The sequence below is a fragment of the Pipistrellus hanaki genome, assembly GCF_964339955.1.
Source record: "Pipistrellus hanaki genome assembly, chromosome: 7".
In the NCBI taxonomy this organism is placed as follows: Eukaryota; Metazoa; Chordata; class Mammalia; order Chiroptera; family Vespertilionidae; genus Pipistrellus; species Pipistrellus hanaki.
The window spans coordinates 21,789,359-21,809,966 of record NC_140509.1 but is presented as its reverse complement, the minus strand read 5'-3'; the positions used below and the strand labels follow the sequence as shown (position 1 = coordinate 21,809,966).

Here is a 20,608-nt window from a genome sequence, read left to right as displayed (position 1 = left end):
CAGAGGATTGCTTGCAGTGGTAATACTGATCACTTGTTACTGCAAAAGCTGGCACTGTAGAGAATAGATAAGGAGATCATCAATCTTAAAAGATTTATTGTAAGAGTTGGTAAGTAGACTTACAATTATAAAGTTATTGTAACTTTTCTAAATCCAAATAGGATAATAAATCTGTAGGCTAGGCTATGGAATACTAAACTGAAGCAAAATTAGCCACCATTTACTTGAATATGAATTTTCACTAATACCTACAACTATATGTACAGGGATGTTTATGGACACATTATATAATAATTATGAATATATGTAATAGGCACAAATGTGTTTCATCCTTATGCAGACAGACTGTCCCCGGTTAACTTTTCTGAGAAGCAGATTCTGATATGGAGTTTAGAGTGTAGTATATTTATTAGGAAGTGTTCTTGGAGTCAATATCTGTGGATGGAAAGGGAAGGGTAGCAGGATTGGTGGTGGTCGTGGTGCCATGTAAGCTTGACAATAGCCTCTGGAGCTCATGTAGCCAGGCAGAGTTGGCCCATCTCGGAGGAAAGGGCCCAGACTTTTTATCCCGCCTCCATCAGTCACTGGGCTCGGCCGCCCTGGGGAGGGAGCAGCTCTGAAACGGAAGCAATCCTCCCAAGTGCTGCCAGCTGAAGGCTTTATGCAACAGCATTTCTAATAGCCAAGGCTACTGATTGTTCATTGAGAGAATCTGAAAGCAGATCACCTTGTCTGCCACCTCCATTTAAATAGCAACAAATTCATTAATATAAACTACAGCTCTTTGGCTAATTGACCTTTGTATACTTTTAGTTTCCTCATTTTTAAAAAAGTAGTTATTTCCCAGGATTTTTAAAAAAATTGGTACAGGCCAAGCGGCTTAGAATATGCACTGTAGAACCCACTGTATAAATGTTAGCAATTCACAAATTCTAGTATAAACTCCCTAATTTTAGAAAGGGTAAATTCATAATGGTTATCATCCTAATGGCAATTGTACTGTAGCTTTAGGTTTTTGTCAATTGGAATATAAAAAAAACAAAACAAAAAAAGAACCAACAACTATAATAAAAAAACAAACCACCAAAACATTTCATTTATTAACCTGCAAACTGAAAAAAAAAAATACCCAGACAACTTTAAGCTTTATATATCATTAGCTCTTGAACATTCCATTGTTTTCATTACGTTTTTAATATGTCCCCTAGTTCAAGTATCACTGTTTCTAGACCAATATATTAAAATTTCTTTGTCTTCATCAAAAGCTTTCAGAAACTAAATGCACACTCTTTTTGAAAATGCAATTTAAAATTTTTCAAATTATAAATCTAGACAAATCAATAAACACAAAAGTTAATTGAAACTAGTCTGGAAATACAAATTCAATCACAAGGCTTACCACTTAGCTAGTTATGTGTGTTTGTCACATGCTTTGGCAGAGGTAGGAGGGGTTTGTTTCATTTCAAAATAACTGGCAGTAAAAGAATGTGTATGATTCTCTTTTCTTCAAACTAATTTATATGGAATATTTGTTTTCTGATGAACTGGCTTGAGGTTCATATTTCAGGGTTTGTTTGTCAGTAGGAAACTTGGCAAGCACCCTGTAGATAAAACATTCACCAGTGGTGGAGTCTGCAGCAATCAGGCCAGCTCTGCTGCACTTGACTTGTCTTCTCCTTTAACAGAGAAAAGGAAGGGACATTTTGGCTGGGACCATTTTTATGAATGACCCTTCTCCCCACTCAACTCGACAGACACCCAACAAACCACTTCTGTGTGGAAATACATATTGAAGCATGTAACTTTTGTACATACTTACAAAATAAAATCAAGTTACATTTCTTAGTGAATGTTTTCACTGAGAAAATAATACACGGTAGGAGCAGGAGGTTTCTTAATACTGCTCCTAAGACAAACTGTGACATTCTTGTTGGAGCAATCATGGGCTAAATGAGAAATGACCGTCTTTTAAAATAAATGTTTAGAGAAACATAAACTTGCCATAAACATTTTGGTTGTACAAAATTCATCAAGCTCAGTATCCTAGAAACTTTCAGACTGGTGGGTTGCAATAAAAGACTAAAGTTAATGATGGGAGGTTGCCACCATTTTTCTCCACAAGAAGTCCTTTCCTGATGAAACAAAACTGAGTAAGCTGGTGGTGTGGACATTTTTTGTCTCCCAACTCATGAAGTAAATGAATCAAATACTAAGACCACTGTGAAGAGTTTAGTACTTCAAACCTGTACATTCCTGTGCCCAAGAGTTTATATTAACTAAAATGACAAACTCTCACTCTTTTCCAAAATTGAGCAATGAGAACTCTGGATAGGAATAGATTCACACACATGATGCAAAAGTGCTCACAAATATATCCTATTTTACATGAAAAAATGGAGTTTATTAACTAGAGATAGAATCTAAAATATAATATAAACTAAATGAAATTTACACAAAACAGCTCAAAAGACAGTTCCACACTTGAAACTGTGAACCAGACATGAATTAAGGGAATAATATCAACATTATATATGAGAAAAGTTTTAAACAATTTTTTAGTTATATAATCCATAATTGCAGCATCTGCTTTCAGATTGGCACAAATAGCCATTTTTATTAAGGTGCCTAAAAGATAGCACAACTTATCCAAAGAAGTGGTAGACTGGATTCAAGAATGATATAATTGGCCAAAACCGGTTTGGTTCAGTGGCCAGAGCGTCAGCCTGGGGACTGAAATTCCCAGGTTCAATTCCAGTCAAGGGCATGTACTTTGGTTGTGGGCACATACCTAGTAGGGGTGTGCAGGAGGCAGCTGATCATTGTTTCTCTCTCATTGATATTTCTAGCTCTCTATCCCTCTCCCTTCCTCTCTGTAAAAATCAATAAAATATATTTTATTAAAAAGAATGATATAATTGTATACTGTTCCTCCATTCCCTCCTTAATCAGCAATTCTCCCTTTGGTTCTTGGACTAGTAGCATCACCATTACCTGGGAACTTGTTAAAATGCAAATATTTAAGCACCATCCAGACCTACTAAATAAAAAGCTCTAGGGCAAGACCTATCAATCTATATTTAAAGGACCTCCAGATGATTCTGGTGCAAGCTTAATATTGAGATCCATTGTTGCAAAGAAAGAAATGTTATAATATTTTGTTAAATTATATACAGATCTCAACTTTCATATGTTTGAATTTCAGATAACATGTACTTTAGACATAGCTGACTCATTGCCAGTTGATTTCATCATATGGTGATGTCAACAATTCATCTTCCTCAGGATTATTTTCTCATCTGTATGTATTTTCTTGTTCAGTTGTTGAATATGATTATTTTTATTATGTTTAACTTGCTTTGATATGAAAAGTGAAAAATAGAAAAATACCAAAGTACTGATACTATTGTATATAGTGAAACAGAATTCTCATAAACTTCATGAGTAAAATAATACCTAAAATTATTAAATGTACCAGAAGTTGCAAATTTTTAGTCCCATTTGCATGCTATGTGACTTACTCTTATTGATTTTGTATTTAATTGTGGAAGAAAACACAAACAAGTCAATAAAACATAAGAAATGCAGGGGAAAAAAATTGTGATTTTAAGGAAAATGTAATTACGGATTGTTTAACATTTTTGGCTCTCTGAGAATGGAAATCCTCTTAAAACATGAGGATCCTCTTACAGCTTTAGTTATTGATGTGTGTGTGCATATATGTGTTTGTGTGTGTGCATATGAACATCATTTAAACAATTGACTTCAAAATAAAAATATCTGTGACATTTCTTTTGGCATCAGAGTCTCATATAGAATGCCAGCTCTTCTTATACTACTTATGCTCTGTACCTTGTTTTCTTCTGTTTACATTATTTAAAAATAATAATCTGTTATTGTAATACTAGAGGCCCGCAGATTTGTGCAAGAATAGGCCTTCCTTCCCATGCCTTTGCTCCAAGCTGCCTGGGAGCCTGCAAGTCTTCATTCCCAGCAGAGCACTGCTCCTGCAACTACCTTTGCCTCCCACCCTCCTGCTCATAGCAGGTGTCCCACCCTGTTGTTCCACACCTGCATATGCAAATTAATCCACCATCTTTGTTGGATTAATTTGTACACTCATTCCTGATTGGCTAATGGGTGACACAGAGGTACAGAGAATTTGCATATTTCTCTTTTATTAGTATAGATTTATATATTTTATTTAGCAATATAAGGGATCTAAAGCCAATGCAAGTATTTTAGAGAGATAACATATATATTATATTATTAGTAGTAAGATATTGTTACTTATATTTATCCTATTTTGAAGTGGAGGAACTTTCAGGGAGCTGTAAAGGAAAAACACTAGGATTGGATAAATTACAAACATCTTGATTTAAAGAAGCATATGTTGTAAAGTAATTGCCAAAAAAGTAAGAAAACATACTTTGCTCAATTCATATTATTTATGGTTTAAATATTTTATTGTGTAGCTTTATTATGATAAAATAATATTATAAAACATGCTAATTAAAAAATGTGGTCAAAATCGGTGATTCATAGTCAAGTCAATTTTCTTATACATCAATTTGTATCCAATTCACCTTATAATTAAGGACATTTTACAATAGGAAAGTATGCCAATTTACCAGAAAAAAAATGTTCTGTTTTTTTTTTTAAGATAAACTATTAAATCCCTTTGTAGTAAATTGATTGCCAATTCTCTATTCATTCCTGCCTTTCTCAGTGTGACTTAGTAGCTTCAAGGAGTAGTCTAAGGTCTTACTACTCCTTAAATTTGGATTCAACTTGGAACATTGGCAAGTAGAAGGTGGTGGAATGCCAGTGAAGAGACTTTGTGTGCTTCCACTGTTTCCCTTTGAAACCTTCCCAGCTACAATGAGAACAAATCAACTGTATCCCACAGAATGATGAGTCATCATCCATTCACTATAATAGCCTTAGTCAATATTAAGAAAACATTCAGACAAATGAGTAAAACAATCTAAAACCAGTCTCTCGCCATTCCACCAACTGAATGTAAATGCTAGAAAAATCTCACCTAGGATTAGACAAACTTGGCTCAGATTAGGAGTGCCATCCGACTGACCTGCAGACTCCAATTCAAACACAGTCCAGATTCACAAGTGTATGAACGACACTGAGCTTTTGCTATTTGTGGCAACTAGAGTTGCCATGGGCAAAGGGAAGATTTTTTCCCCTGTATTGTGATTACTTGCATTCATTTATACTATAATAAAGGGAGACATTTACATGATAATTTGTAAAAGGAGTTAGTATTTATTTTTTATATTTTTGAAGATTTTGCCCTGGCACTTGAAAATTTGCTTGCAATTTTTGAATAAGAAAAAATGCTTCTGATTAGTACATTGAGTCATTTGAACTGAAAGATTGATGAAGATATTCATGTGGAAGGCCATTACATCTTGTTTTCTTTATTTGAATTTCCCTTCATAAAATATTTGTTATCACTTTCTTTGGTACTAGTTTAAAATCTTAGCTGGAATATTCTGGTTTGTGTCTGATTTTCCATAATTTTAAATATTGAATTGACAAATGCATACTGCTCAAAGAGCTTCAAAATTGTCTCTTTTTCTTTTTTTTTTATCACCATTTATCTCTCCTATACCATCTTCCACCTCTCCTCGGCACTCTCCCTGCCACGGTCACCACACTGTTGTCTGAGTTCATTTTCCTTGTTTAATAAGTGACCACTGTTCATAAAATTTATCACAAAATGCAACCTTGCTTTTTGGGGTGAAAATATACACAAGTAAAAAAATAAATAATAGCAACCACTGCAAGAATTGAAAAGATTCCATGTGATAATCTCACAGTGGCACAAGTGCATCTGCTATCTGGACTATGAACTCATAAATAACGGTAATCAATGATTCAATCTTTGAAATAATTGCAAATTAATAAGTGGCTTTGGTATTTTGATGGAAAATTTTTACTTCTTGTTTGATTACAATAAAGAGATAATTTTAAGATAAAAATTCAAAGCCAAAGCTAGAGATGATAATCCAGTTTTGGAAAGCCCAGCATTCTGGGATTGGTGGGCTTTCACAAGTGGACCTGTTTTTGATGGAGTGGCATCTGTGGTAGTGTGGTCACAGGAGTAAGGTTGCTGTTGACTGGTTGACTTTCCCCAGTATGAGGCATTAGCTGATTGGCTGTTGTCTAGACTCACCACTGATTTGTGGACTTTCAAAAGCTTTGAGGTGTCATTCATTTATTGGTGACTCCTATTTGTTGATGACTACTTGTAATGAATTACAACTCTGGCCCAAACGATGTTTAACCATATGTGAATGTGAAAGATAACTACTTTAAATTCTCAGTCACCCCTGTTGTTCTTCCCTCAGTCAAAAGGTAGAAGAAACCATATAGGATTGTCTAGATTTTTATTTGGGAATGTCATTTAGGTAATTTAAGTGCCAATTACTATAGCAGAAAATTGGGTCTTTAATATTTTTGTAATTTTTGACAAAAGCCGAATAAAGAGCATTTATGATATCCTATCAAAGAACAGGACACAGACAAAACCATTAAATGCAAAATGTATACACCCAGGAGGTCATTTTACCATTGCTGTTGGTAGTTCCTCTCTACGTTTTATAAAAGATAACAGAATAAGTACAGGATTTTTTATTATTATTATTTCCATAGAATCCAGACATGTAATTTTCTGGGCCATGAGCCCTGACTCTTTTACAACTTCTTAATATATCTTGTATTTCAATTCCCTCTTAACAACTTCTGTGTTCTTTTCAATCACAGCTCTGAAAATCTGGGATTAATTCTTATGTAAGAACTGTTTTGTTATGAAAGAAGCTATGTCTCCATAGATAAAGCAGCTGTAAAGCATATTTAACCATTTACTTTAATATGCCTTTGGTACTCTTGTGTTGAAAAGGGTAGTCTCATAGAGGCATCATCTTTTCAACTTTATGAAATAAAAGTATATATGATTTCGAGGTTTTTTCAAAATTTCTTTATTAAATATCATTGAGTTTATTTACATGGTGTTTGCAATTAAAGCCAAAAATCACAAGATTTTTACTTTCTTATGTTAGGTTCCAAGAAATATCTTACATTGTTCATAACATCTAAATACTGCAACTTGACCTTGAAATAAAACCCAACTGAAATGTGGAAAAGCAAATTATACCCACATTTTGTTGGTGATAAAGAATCATTGCATTTCACATATAACACATTACTCTTTATACATAACATGTTATTTTAATATATTTTTCATTTAGTTGGTAATATTTAAATATTTTCCATGTTGATAAGTTAACAACTGGCCTTAGCTATAGGCTTTCTGTATTTTAATATTTTCATTGATTTTTAATATCTACATAGTAAATATAATTTTCCCAGCTGTTTTAAATGTAAAATGCTTAACTTGGCAGACCATAGTTCAATGCAAAATTGAGTTTCTAATCATATAAACTTCATGAACTAATTGGTGATAATAGATATGAAATAAAACAAATTTTATATATTATTTTATGTCAAATTTGTTGTTCTAAAGATTTTAAACAAAATTGCACATAATTCCTCAATATGTGTTCTAGCTACTATTACTAAATACCAAACCACCTAGAGCTGTAAGTAATGACCATTTTATTATGTTCACAGATTCTGTGGATTGGGATTTAGGAAAGGGCACACAGAGGACAAATGTTTCTTGCTCCACAATGTTTTGAGCCTCATCTGGGAATTCTTAGGGATGATTGTGACCTTCAACATCTGGGGCTGGGAGATTTCTTTCCAAGATGGCTTCCTCACTCACATTCTGGATCTGGGCTGGGTCTGTTAACTGAAACACCTACCCGCGACCTCTCCATGTGATATGGATTCCTCAGAGCATGGTGGCTACGTTCTGAAAGGGTGTGTCCCCAAAGGGGCCTCCAAAGGGCAAATGATAGAAACAGTTCAGGAACTATCTGCATAGTCTCAGAAGTCACAAGACACCACTTCAATAGGGCTCCATTGATTAGAAAAGAGTTAAGAAAGATTAGCTCTGCATCAAGAATAGGGGTCATGGATACCACTTCTCAGGGTAGTGATTTCAAAGAACTTGTGAACATATTTTAAAACCATTGAAACCTATAAGTAATGTTTTGTCATATATCAGCACATTCTTTTTTTTTTCATTTTGAAATAATGTAATATCTTTATCACAGACTAACCCTAAATTGACACCTAGTGATTTCCACCTCCTGGGCTTAACATCTGTGTAATCCCTTCTCCGTGAGTGTGGGCAGAATCTGTGACTTGCTTCTAACTGTGGGTTAGGGGGATGGGATGCTATTTCTATAGTTACATTCCACCAGAGGAGGCGCTGTCTTAGAAGACTGGGGCTAGAGACACATCTCTGGGTACACAGTGAGGCACATAAATTGGAGAAGCCCGCCTGGCAAGAATTATGGGTGGTTTCTAGGACCTGAGGTGGCGGTTAGGACCTGAGGGCAGTCTCCAGCCTTGAGCCAGCAAAGCGTCAGGACTTAATCAGACAAATGGGCTCTACTCACAACCCGAATGAGCTTGAAAGTGGATTCTTCCTCTTGAGAATAGACTCCAGTTGAGAAGAGAGCCCGTTTACCTTGATCCCAGCCTTGTGAGGCACTGAGGAGAGGACCTAATTCAGCTCTGTGCAGACTCCTGACATACTGAGATGTGAGATAATAAATATGTGTTGCTTTAAGTTTGTGGTAATATGTTATACAGTGACAGAAAACTAATACAATCTTATTGCAGGTTTCTATGTTGAAGAAGTATACACGATAAACTCATCAAGCAAGTTGTGTCTATGAATATGTTTTCTATTCAAATTTAATATCTATATTCAATATAAAAGTCATTAGGCTATTCAATATCTACTTTGTTCAATATTTTTCAAATGAAATGTTGTGAAAGCATAAGCCATCTCATTTAATTCCCTGTAGAATGTTAATTTATCTAAGAAAACATAACTTTTTCAAAATATTATTTCCAAATTTCAAGATAACACAAATATGTACAATATGTTTTTAAAATCCCCACAGTATTCAGAGTGTGTACTACTCTCTATACACCATAGCAGGACTTCTCAGCTTCCATGCTCTTATATAATTCACATATGCTTAGCCTATAATTTTCAATATCTCCCTCTGACTCAGGGGATTGGTATTCTGACAACAACAGATATCTCACAGGACTAGGAAAGAGACCATAGGACTAACTAGCTAGTGAGACCAAGAGACCAGCAGGGGTTGATGGGTAGATTTCTTTTTCCATCATCACCACCTGGGACCAGAGAGAATGAGCTGTCCCTTGCTGCTCCTCACAAAGCACATTTTATTTTATCAGCTGGCACCCTGCATGCTGTCCTTGAAAGGGAGATAGCAGTTTTATGTTGCATCTGGAAAAGATCAAATAAAGAGGTTTGTTGCTGGTCATCTTGCAGATTTAACCACGTGTGAAAGTGAGAACACCATTCTCAGAACAAATGTCTCACACACTGCAAAATGAGATTATGGCAGAAGTTGGAGGTACAGTGTGGAGAACTTAACCCATTCTGGCTAATTTTAATAAAATAAAAAATTTAGGAAATTTTAAATAGTACAGGTCATCAGGACAAATATACCCCAGGACTGAAGCAAGCAAACTTGGTCTTATTGACATAAGTGATAGGACAGGTCTAGAGAAACCAGACATTTAAGCTGATGAGAGGGAAGAAGGAATATAAGTTAACTAAGTAGTATATTAGAATCATTATATTCAAAACCATTTTATAATTAATACTTCATTTCATCAAAATTCTTACCTGCTGCTGCTAAGAATTTCATAGATGGTAAAATTTTTAAGAGACCAAGTAAATTTTCCTACTGAGATTTTCTAACTTAATTTTTAGATAGATTTTATACTTTAATTCATATACCTAATCAGTGGATGAACACTATCATATATGGCAGTATAAATTTAGTGATACTGTCATAGTTTTGGTGCCAAACTGCCTAGCTAAAAGTTTCCTAACTATGTAACTTCGGTCAAGTTCTTCAATCTTTCTGTGGTTTTGATTCTCCTCTTTCAAAATGGGGATTTATTTTTAAAATATATATTTTTTATTGCTTTCAGAGAGAAAGGGAGAGGGAGAAAGAGATAGAAACATCAATGATGAATGAGAATCATTGTTCAGCTGCCTCCTGCATGCCCTATACTGGGGATGGAGCCCACAACCTGGGCACTTGTCCTGACTGGGAATCAAACCATGACTTTCTGACTCACACGTCAATAATCACTGAGCCAGGCCGGCTAGGCCAAAATTGGAATATTAAAGGTAACTACCAAAAGGGGTTGTTATGAGTAAATGAGTTAATATATGAAGAACTGTTAAGATAGCACATGACACATAGAAATCAATCAATACATGTAAGTTAAGTGTCAATTTTTTGTTATATTTTTAATCAACTTACCTAGAAGCTTGAAAAAAATAATACATATCATGTATTTAATATTATATAAATTAAGTGTGCTTGATTAGATACATACCTTTTATTAATAGATTATATTCCTTTTAACATTTTATAGTCAGCTTGAAACTAATTAAAACACAATTTAAGAAGAAGAAATAACATTTTCTGTAGAGACAGTATTTACAAAGGTTAAACCTTTATAAATTATGCTGCATGATAGATTTTATTTTTTGTGAAAATATCACCTTTGCCACACACAGTTAAGATAAAGAAGTAGAAAAAAGAAATCTAATTTTCTCTGGTTACTATTGTAGAAATATTTTTAAAAATATTTGAATACTAAAGGAGCTAGCATAAATTCTGTGAACTAATTTTAGTTATTTTCTTCTAAACTAATGATAATAAAAATAAACAGATCCTCTTAATATTAAAATGATGATTATAAATTAATCAAACACTTAAGCAGCCTTATGATATTTATGGGCCTCATACTCATGACTATGGTTTTATGATGATTTCTATGGTGATCCCATGAATATAACTCCTTGACTTAATCTCTGCCTGGGAGATCTGGTCTTTAATGGAATTTCTGCACCTCAATGAACAGCAGTAATGCAATAAGGGAACCAACTTACCTGGAAAGATTTTCAATTTGTAGGAACTATATTTTCCAAAGATTTAAGTGTTTTTAATAATGGAAAAGAAATTAAACCTAAAATGATCCATGGTTTTGATGATTTCTTTCTTGATTAGTGTGATTTCAGCAAAGCAGCTATATATAGCTTGACAATTAAAAATGTAGGCTCTGAAGTCAAAGTGTCTGGGTTTCAGTCCAGCTCTCTTACTAAGGAGCCATGATGCTAAGTGACTCGGTTAACTTCCCTGCACTCAAATCATCTCATCTGTAAAGTGGGAATCACAGAACCTATCTTGTGAATGAGATAATGTGTCCTTTAAGTACTTAGAATGACTAGTTCCTGGCACATGAAAAGGTCCTTGTCATCTTCATTGTTATCATCATCATTGTTTAAATTGTTGGTTCCCAATCAATGGTGGTTTTTGCCTCTCAGGGGACATTTGGTAATCTCTGGAGATAGTTTTGGCTGTCCCTAGTTGGAGGAGGCTACTGGTATCTAGTGGATAGAAGCCAGAGATGCTGCTGATATTCCTGCAATGCAAATGATAGAATTATCAGGCCCAAATATCACTTGTGCTAAAGTTGAGAAACACCAATTTAAGTTATTATGTTGTTGAAGATAAAGTTTCAAAGCCAAGAAACATTTCTAAAATATTGCAAATGATGCTGGTTAATTATAATATTAACTCTATATACTCTAAATTTCTGTTAAGTAAACTATTAATTACCAAGAATCAGAAATTCCCATGAATATCTAACTACAGCATAGAGAAAAGATTCTGAGGGAAGAATAAAATAAATAACAAGTGTCTTTTTACAACATAGAGTAAGAAAGTAAAATAGAAGATCTTGAAAGAAAACAAATGAGCTGGGATGGTATAGGAAAAGGGGAATCTCAAGAAAATGATATAGGACTCCCATTCTGCACACTGCTCCCCAGGCCTCTGGTGGGAGACTTTTTAGTTAATTTCAAACTTGAAATGAATGAGTGAAAATTTATTCAAATATCACATATGAAATTTTAGAAGTTATATAAACTAATATTGCATTATATAATAACTATATATTATTGCCTTAAAAATCATATGATTCCATATTGATGCATTCCCATTTGTGAATTTAGTGGAGATTTGAGGTTAGAAAAATGCAGGGCATTGAATAATGCTAGATATTAAAGAAATCTTATGACTTTATGCATATATATGTGTGTATATGCAGAAAGTCATAAGAGTAATATATATATATATTATGTATTTTTATTTATTTTATTTATTTCAGAGAGAGGAAGAGAGAGGGAGAGATAGAAACATCAAAGAAGAGAGAAAATTATCAATTGGCTGCCTCCTGTATGCTCCCTACTGGGGATGGAGCCTGCAACTCAGGCATGTACCCCAACTGGGAATTGAACTGGGACCTCCTGTTTCATAGGTTGATGCTCAACCATTGAGCAACACCGGCTGGGCTGCTGTTATATCTTTTAACTGAAATGTTCTGGGAGTGATGGCATTCTAGTAAGGAAGGGATTCATCCCATTATCCAATCAATAAGTTGTGAATTCTTTAGAGACTGGTATTCCAAGAGAACTACGGGGAACTATTGGCATGACAACTACTTTTTCCATGATGGGAACACTCCCTTCAGTTATGGAGTAAAACTTTCACTAGTTTAGGTAAAAACAACAACAAAAAAGTGGGAAAATGTAATAATGAATATGTCAGGTCATAGAGGGGAGGGAAGAAGAAGAAAGAGGAGGTGGAGGAAGAGGAGGATGAAGAGGAGGAACAACACTTAAAAATCATAATTCCTATAAGATAGATAGTTATTTTGATAAACTAATAGTCATAATAAACCCACAGCGTTGATGGTTTATAATAGTAGATATCCCACCACCACCATCTCCACACATGATAATCAAGATGAGCTACCCCTCTGCAAATTGTTAAAGATGTAGAACTGAGCATTAAACCCTCAAGTAAAACAAAGCATACATAGCTGTTTAAGTTATTAAGAGAGTTCTTTAACCTTATACTGTCCTTTTAATGTCATTAAACTTGAAAAGGTCCTTGAATTTAATATATAGGATAAGATTGCTTCCTTCATATATTGTACCGATCTCGTGGGATACAGAGTCAGAAGATTTGTGTTCAAGTTCTAGGTCTAGGAAACCTCCCTAGGAAACATTTTAACTTTTCTGAGCAAAGATTTCCTTTTCTACAAGGTGTTGGGAGAAACAAATAACCATGTGTATTAACAAGGTTAATAAAAATAAATAATATTTTTATTATTTATTCTTGAAAATCATGAGATGAAAAAGAAAGAGCAAAGGCTTTGACAGATGCAAATTTAAGTCTACTTCTTACACTTCTGTGCAGTTCAAGGTTTTGGAGTTTCTTCAACTGTTAAATGGGGTTGATGATTCAAAGTTAAAAATCCCAGCAAAGTGCTTTATCAGTCTAGTCACTTCGTAAATACCATTTTTCCTCCTCTGCCCATGGAGAACAGGGATTGCACACTTTAAAAACTTGGAGCTCTCTATAAAAGTCTGAATTGCAAAATAAACACTTTAAAATGAATCTTAGCACCTTTGGTAGATGTATATGTTTATGTTCATCTGTGACATAATTAAAAATGATTATTTTACCTGTAATATCCATAGTGAGATAACTAGAGAGATAAGAATATCATTGAATCAGGTAATTTGTTGAAGAATTTTATGTGAAAGTTACATCTATATCTTGGTGGTTCTTGGTAGTAATACAGTCTGATGTCAACTGATCTTTCTCTCCTCTCCCTTGCTCCTTCCCTTCATTACAATGGACGCAGTCTGCCCAACTCTCTTGAATGTGGCATTCTTCCTGAAGTCTCTTATTTTCCCAACTGAACGTGGGTGGAGTCAACTCCTTTTGCTTCTACAGTTCTCAACTTATATGATCACTTGGCACTCATCAACATACTGCTCTCATGTGGATAATTGAGCAGCATCGTATTTCACTAGCAAATCAAAGTATTATTTTTGTGTTAAAGACTACCTTGTTCACTATTACTCCCCACAGAGTCATATAGTGTCCTATTTAATAGTAATTATATGCAATTAATTACTCAACAAGCATTTGATGAATATGTAAACCCTGCTATAATTTTTTTATAAGATTATACAATTTTAAAATTTAATTTCTTACATTTATCTGATTAAATTATATCTGCACCACCTAATATTTCTAACTAGTTTTCATCTAATATTGCTATTTGAATGTGAGATCTTTAAAGTCAAAAAGGCATATCTTACAACTCTGTTTATATTTATTTTTCCATTAGTTATTGAGTATTGGATTTAAAAAGCATATAAAATACTTTGGTGGATTAAACTAATGTTCGATAGAAGTAATTAAATTTGGGTTTTACAGATTCCCTTTAACTGTGATAATGTCAAATACATCTTAACAGTGAACTGATATGATTCAATAAGAGGAAAAAGAAAGCTAAGATTTATTAAGCACTGACTATGTGCCATACAAAACACAAAGTGCTTTGCAATTGTAGTCAGCATTGACTTGTCTTCTCACACAATGGTACTTGATCCAGATTCAAAGAATGATACTGTCCATGGGCAAGAGTTAATATAACTTACCTGTTAGTGTCTGTTTACTGTAACACCTCAAAATATGTCAACTGATTGATAAAAACATTTTCCAAATAGAGTCTGAGCCTGTAGGCAATGGAATTAAAAGATACTTTTATAAGTGTTGGCAAAAATTATGTACACTGCAGCCATCTAATAAACTAATATCAGTGATGTCTGTATCTATTTTGGCAAAGCTAATGTTTTTGGAGTCTTCTGAGTTAGTAAAAGAATAAGTAGGCTTTTACATCTGGAGAAATGTGGTCTGCAGCTTTGTTCTGATTTCTGTATCTCGTGCCAGGTATCCATAACCTGGATGGGTTGTTACTCTGGTAAAATAGATCATTACTTATTCTCAAAAAAATGCTCTATTTCAGGACAATGTTATTGTTAATGGAAGTTTGATTTTAGTGACCAAATGCCAAGAATGTTTTAAAACACTCTTGTTATCCTTCCCATCAATTCAGATCAACTAGACATAACGTCTGGGAGAAGCTTTCTAAATTTTTCAGCAATAAAACTGAGATGATGAAAGCTTTACTTCCCCATAGATATCATCCGGGATTGGTAACCAAGTTGTTTCCGTTCTTTCTTTTGTATTGTTTAAGGCTGGAGCATATTACTCCCGCGATACTTGCCAAAGTTCTATGACATCATTGTTTGAGACTCACCATATGTGTCTTTGATCCCTGCCCAGTAGGTACTTTGACTACATGCCAGTTTGGCACTTACTATTACTACAATTTAACTTCTTTCATTTGCTTCTGATTCTATCCATGTTGCCATCATGCAGACTCTCAAATAATCATCTTTGGGAACAAAGGGATTCTGTAGATAAGCTGCTTTAACTGGACCCTTCTCCCTCAAGGACTTGGCACTTGAGGGGGTTGGTACTGTCAATCTACCTTGGTTTGGGATTGACTGCTTTCTGGAATACAAACCCTTCCCCATTCTGTTTTTGAGAGCCTTTGTTTAGGATATGAACAAAGCACAACTCTATAATCTATTGTCATCATTTCATATGGAGAGGAGGGAGGGAACACGATGGGACTGGGTATGAAGAATATGTGGCTTCAGTTTAGTTTTATTTCATGTGGATCAATTAAGATATGAGGCTGAAATTGGTTTGGCTCAGTGGATAGAGCGTCAGCCTGTGGACTGAAGGGTACCAGGTTCCAATGTAGTCAAGGGCACATCCCAGTAGGAGGTGTGCAAGAGGCAACTGGTCGATGTTTCTCTCTCATCGATGTTTCTAACTCTCTGTCCCTCACCTTTTCTCTCTGTAAGAAATCAATAAAATATATATAAAAGATTTGAGAACTATGTTGTAAGATCTTCAGTTTCTCTGGGATAAATTTAATGTTCTTAGTTCAGCTCAGCATATCTTGGCTCCTACTTTCACTTTCCCAGAAGGGACAGGAACTCCAGAATGTTTTGAAATAATATGTGCCAATACAATAACCATAGGAACATTTACAGGTTAGAACTGTGGTAAATATTATATCTGAGATCAATACTAATTGGTATTAAATGTAAACTATAGCTGCACAATAAAATTAAAAGGGTTCAGGCTCCCCTCCCGGATAATCCAAAATCACCACTGCTCTGTGGCAGTGCCTTTCAAAGAGGAAAGAAGTGCAGCAGAGAGAAGTCAACAGAAGAACAGAGAGACAGCGGATGGGTTCAAGATGTTTAACATTTCTGGTTGACAGATTGGATTTGGGGTGCACAGTTAAAGAGAGAAAGGAGTTGAGAACAATTCAAGACAGACAGGTAAAAGAAAATGTTTTGCCCATAACTTAAAAGTGACTTAAAGTCACTAGAGAAAACAGGAAATGTAGTTCCTTTTAATTTGCAACGAATTTTTGTATTGTCCTCTGTTTGAATGACTGAAATGCCATAGAAAACAAATACAAGTCCTGTGATGCAGGGAGAGTAATATGGAGTGCAGGTCAGGATATGGAAGTTTGATTTTAGTGACCAAATGGCAAGAATGTTTTAATACACTAACTAAATTCGTGATTTTTAACAAGTGATTACTGTTCTGATGGAGCCAAGGTCTCCTATCGGGGGGAGAGAGTTGCATTACCTACCACACCTAGAGCTCTTTAGATCTGCCATAATGAGGATACATACTGAGAATTTTCATTTCAATCATGAAAAAAAGAAGGAAAAAACCCACAGGCAAGAAGTACAGTAATATTAACTGTTTAAATTCAGGCATTTTAACATTACTGATGAAATTTAACATAAAACTGTACTTTCTAGAAAGGGTGCATCTATTTTCAGCCCCTTTTATTTCTATGATTAAACATTCAAGAAATTTGGTCTTCATTATTGCAAATGGTTTTGGTATTTATAAGAACTATATGTTAAAATCTTTAGTTTATAACATTTTTCCATATAAGTTAAAACTGACAACAAATATTTTCATATGTACAAGATTTTTTAAAGAAACTACTACTATGCTCAATTAAATGGGATATGTTTTTTGAAAATATTTCATATTCAGAAAACTAAGCAGTAAAGTTTATATATAGGTGTTCTTTTTCTCAGTAGCAAAGGTGCATACAACAATTATTTGGCTTATCTTAGAGGTCGTATTTCCCCGAAGTTTAGATTTAAACTGTAATTGTCAAAAAATTTTCAAGTTTTGAATGATTGACTCCATTGCAGTTACTTTGCTAAATTCATGTTGTTCAAATTGGGTCCTTTTAAATTCTTTCAAATACCGAGGAGTTCCCTATTATAGAAATACACCAAGGGGGGACAAATGGTAGTAGGCATTAATGTTGCATTTCAGCTGTGATAGGAAAATAATTAACAGTTGAGCTCTGCTGAAAACAACATGTAAGAGAGATTTAGCCCTATGTATATATACCTATAAAAGTCATGTCCAAATAAATAAGAATGGGGACCATTGGCACTTTAGAGAGTTTTAAAAGTTTCTAATAGTTGCATGACTTCAGTTAGGTAGCTCAGAGTCTGTGGCCAAAGCTGTGAGCAGACTAAGATCTCCTCAATCCAATACAATCCCGCCTGGACCATTTTAGTTCTGTTTCACTAAAGAATCCACAAGATACCTCTCCCCTTCTTTGTCTTATTTTGTCCTTACACCCTGATGTCTGTTGCTAGTGGTAGTCACACCACCCTCACAAGTAGTAATGATGGTTTGTTTATTCTGGGCGCTAAATTCTAAGTGGGATTATACTACGTTTTACAATGTAATCTTTGTACCAGTTCATCTGGTCATGCAACTGTGTGTGCATTAGTCAGCTCCTGATTTATAGTTGCTGCAACAACCGGTGGGACTGACTGGTATCCCTAACCATGCACACGTGGTTGCATGAGACTAGTCTTGATGAATATGGCTATTCAGTTGCAGGCTGGTGAACCTAGAGTTTTAGAGTGGGTCCAGGTGGTGCAAGTGTGCTTGTGAGAGAGGGCGAAGGCAAGGAGGTGGTCTGTCCCAGGCCCATCTTCCCAACCTCCTCCCTACCAAGATCATTCCTATTCTAAAGTCTTATAATTTCTTTCAGAATTTTCAGTTCGAATGAATTTAGCCTTTAGGGCTTCAATAATTTCGTGTCATATGTCTTTTTAAGCAATGCAATTCCATTTCAGCTGTACTTAGAGGACCAACTTATTGACAACTTACCAAGTCATCTGTAACAATTTTGCACCTTCATTATTTTCTTCTTTATTGGATGCTTGCATATGTATTTTAACCTTGCAAACTGCTTCGAAATATTTTAAAATCGAAGTGAGCCCAATGCTGGACACGGAGCGCCAAAGGCTGCAGCTGGGAATGAGCCAACTCACCAACGCAAAACACCTGCCCTCTTCCTTTTATTAGCCCCCTTTCCCGCTGCGGACGATCTGAATCAGGTGAGAAGCCAGTTCAGTGGATCCTGTGCAGATGCAATCAGCCCTGCGTGCTAGCCCAGCTCAGCGTGAAAAATGCGCTGCACCTGACCTTGGGCTCAGTTCCTTCCTCTCTTAGGTTCCGGTGTTGCGGTCCTCTGCAGCGGGTGCCTCCGGTGCCCGGTGCCCGAGGCGCTGCGCGTCCTGCCCGCAGCCTCCCGGGCGCCGCAGCCCTGCACAGAGCTGCTCCGGTGCCCGCCGCGCGTACGGGGAGGGCGCGCTCCCGAGCGGGCGCGGTTTTCGCAACGCGGGCGCCGCCCCGCATCCCTCTCTCCGGGCTCCCGCCTATCGCAGACCGCAGCCAGGCCCCGCCATGGGGAATGTGCCCTCGGCCGTGAAGCACTGCCTCAGCTACCAGCAGCTTCTCCGGGAGCATCTCTGGATCGCGGATGCAGTGCCAGGGGCGCTCGACCCCGCGCAGGTACCACCTCGCGGCCCAGGGTGTCCCCACCCTCTTGCACACGGCCGGCCAGCGGGCCTTCCCCCACCCTGTTATGTCACCTCCGCACCCCGTGGCCCTCCCTGCAGCAGTCTGCGGTGGGTGCGGGGCCTCCTCACCCTTGACAAGGTTTCCCAACATCTCTCTGCTATAAACATGTGGACCCGCTCTACCGCAGACCCAGCAAAACCCCTACCTGCGGCCCTTTGCAGGTCCCCTGAAGGAAAGGGTTGCATCTGTTTTTCCGTTGGAAGGGACGCATTATATAATATCATTTGTGGTTTTAGGCAGTCGGCCAAGGACGGTGTCCTCATTTTCAGTTCCTCTCGTGTACTGCGCAACAAAGAGGACAGATTTGCCAGAATGTGAGGCAGAAAAAGGAGAGAAGCCAACATACAAGGTTAGGGAAACATGGTGGGAAGAAAGGAGCCATCATGCCACTCATTGGCCCCCATGTAGTTACGCTTCAACACACTTGAACAAGCTTGAAAGTAATGGTAGAAAACCCCAATTTCACACCCAAGTTTAATCCCCATGTAATTCCGGAAAGCCGATTTTTTTTAGAGAAAAGCAATCTAACAGTATCCACATACATGTGATTTAATGCATTCTCAACTAGAAATGGCAGGTAAATGTGGAAAATACCTAGGGAGACATTTGCTTTTCCTTTAAAATTTAAATTTCACCCAGTAATAACAGTGATGTAATTGTTACATGGATGCTAAAACATGGCAAAGGGGAGAGACACGGAGGGGTTAGCAATTTTTTTTGAATTTTACTGGATACAGAAAAAAAAAAAAATTGACTCCCGATTTACTGGTATCTTGTGAACAAAATAATAACTTGTATTTTAGTATTTCAGTAGATAAGCACAATTTTACTATGTGGCTCTAAATCAACTATTCTAATGTTCAAGTTTCCTATAGTTTTTCATTTCCTATAGTATTCTCAGTTCAGTGTATCCAATATGTGAAATTGCAGTCTAACAAATTGGAATTTAGCATTTGTCACTTGTGGATTCTTAAAAGGATACTTTGCTCCCACTTCCTTAGAAAGTGGCCATAGTCATATGACTCAAAGCTTCTGCTGACAATATACGAGAGGGAACACTAGTCTTTATCTTCTCATATGTTCACAAATCCTTCTATGTAATTTTCGTACATTCTGATTTGATTTTTTTTTTTTTTTTGGAACTTTTAACTTTCATATTCATTCTGTTACATAATCAATTAGAAATTCTCAACTTTTGTTTCCCCAGGCTGAGGCTTTATATGACTTTTGCTGTTGGGTTGACATTGTGTTTCTCACCTGCCATGTTCTGATTTTGTGGGTTCAGGGGACAATGACCGAAGCTAGGGTGCTTTGTGAGGAGTTCTTCTTTGCCCGGTTAAGAAGTGGAAGCTAAGATAATTGAAAATGACTGGGATGACTGAGCAAGGAATGTGAGGCATAGAACTTTGACATCCATCACCCCCGTGCAGACTTCTTGTTCCTTTTTGAGGAATAGCAATACTTTCTCT

General features: G+C 36.1%; 1 protein-coding gene across 2 annotated transcripts in view; it reads left to right on the top strand.

Annotated features, from left to right (window-relative positions):
- The window catches only part of HMGCLL1 (3-hydroxy-3-methylglutaryl-CoA lyase like 1), a 221,231-nt gene that overhangs the window by 49,235 nt on the left and 151,388 nt on the right, over positions 1-20,608 (top strand). Inside the window, exon 1 of one of the 2 annotated variants that reach the window (XM_084890879.1) lies at positions 18,578-19,070. The exons of the other annotated variant lie outside the window; for it this stretch is intronic. Within the exon in view, the coding sequence (XP_084747005.1) occupies positions 18,963-19,070 (108 nt within the window). The 5' untranslated portion in view covers positions 18,578-18,962. Of the gene's footprint in view, positions 1-18,577; positions 19,071-20,608 lie in introns of those variants that run through there. 2 annotated transcript variants of the gene reach the window in all.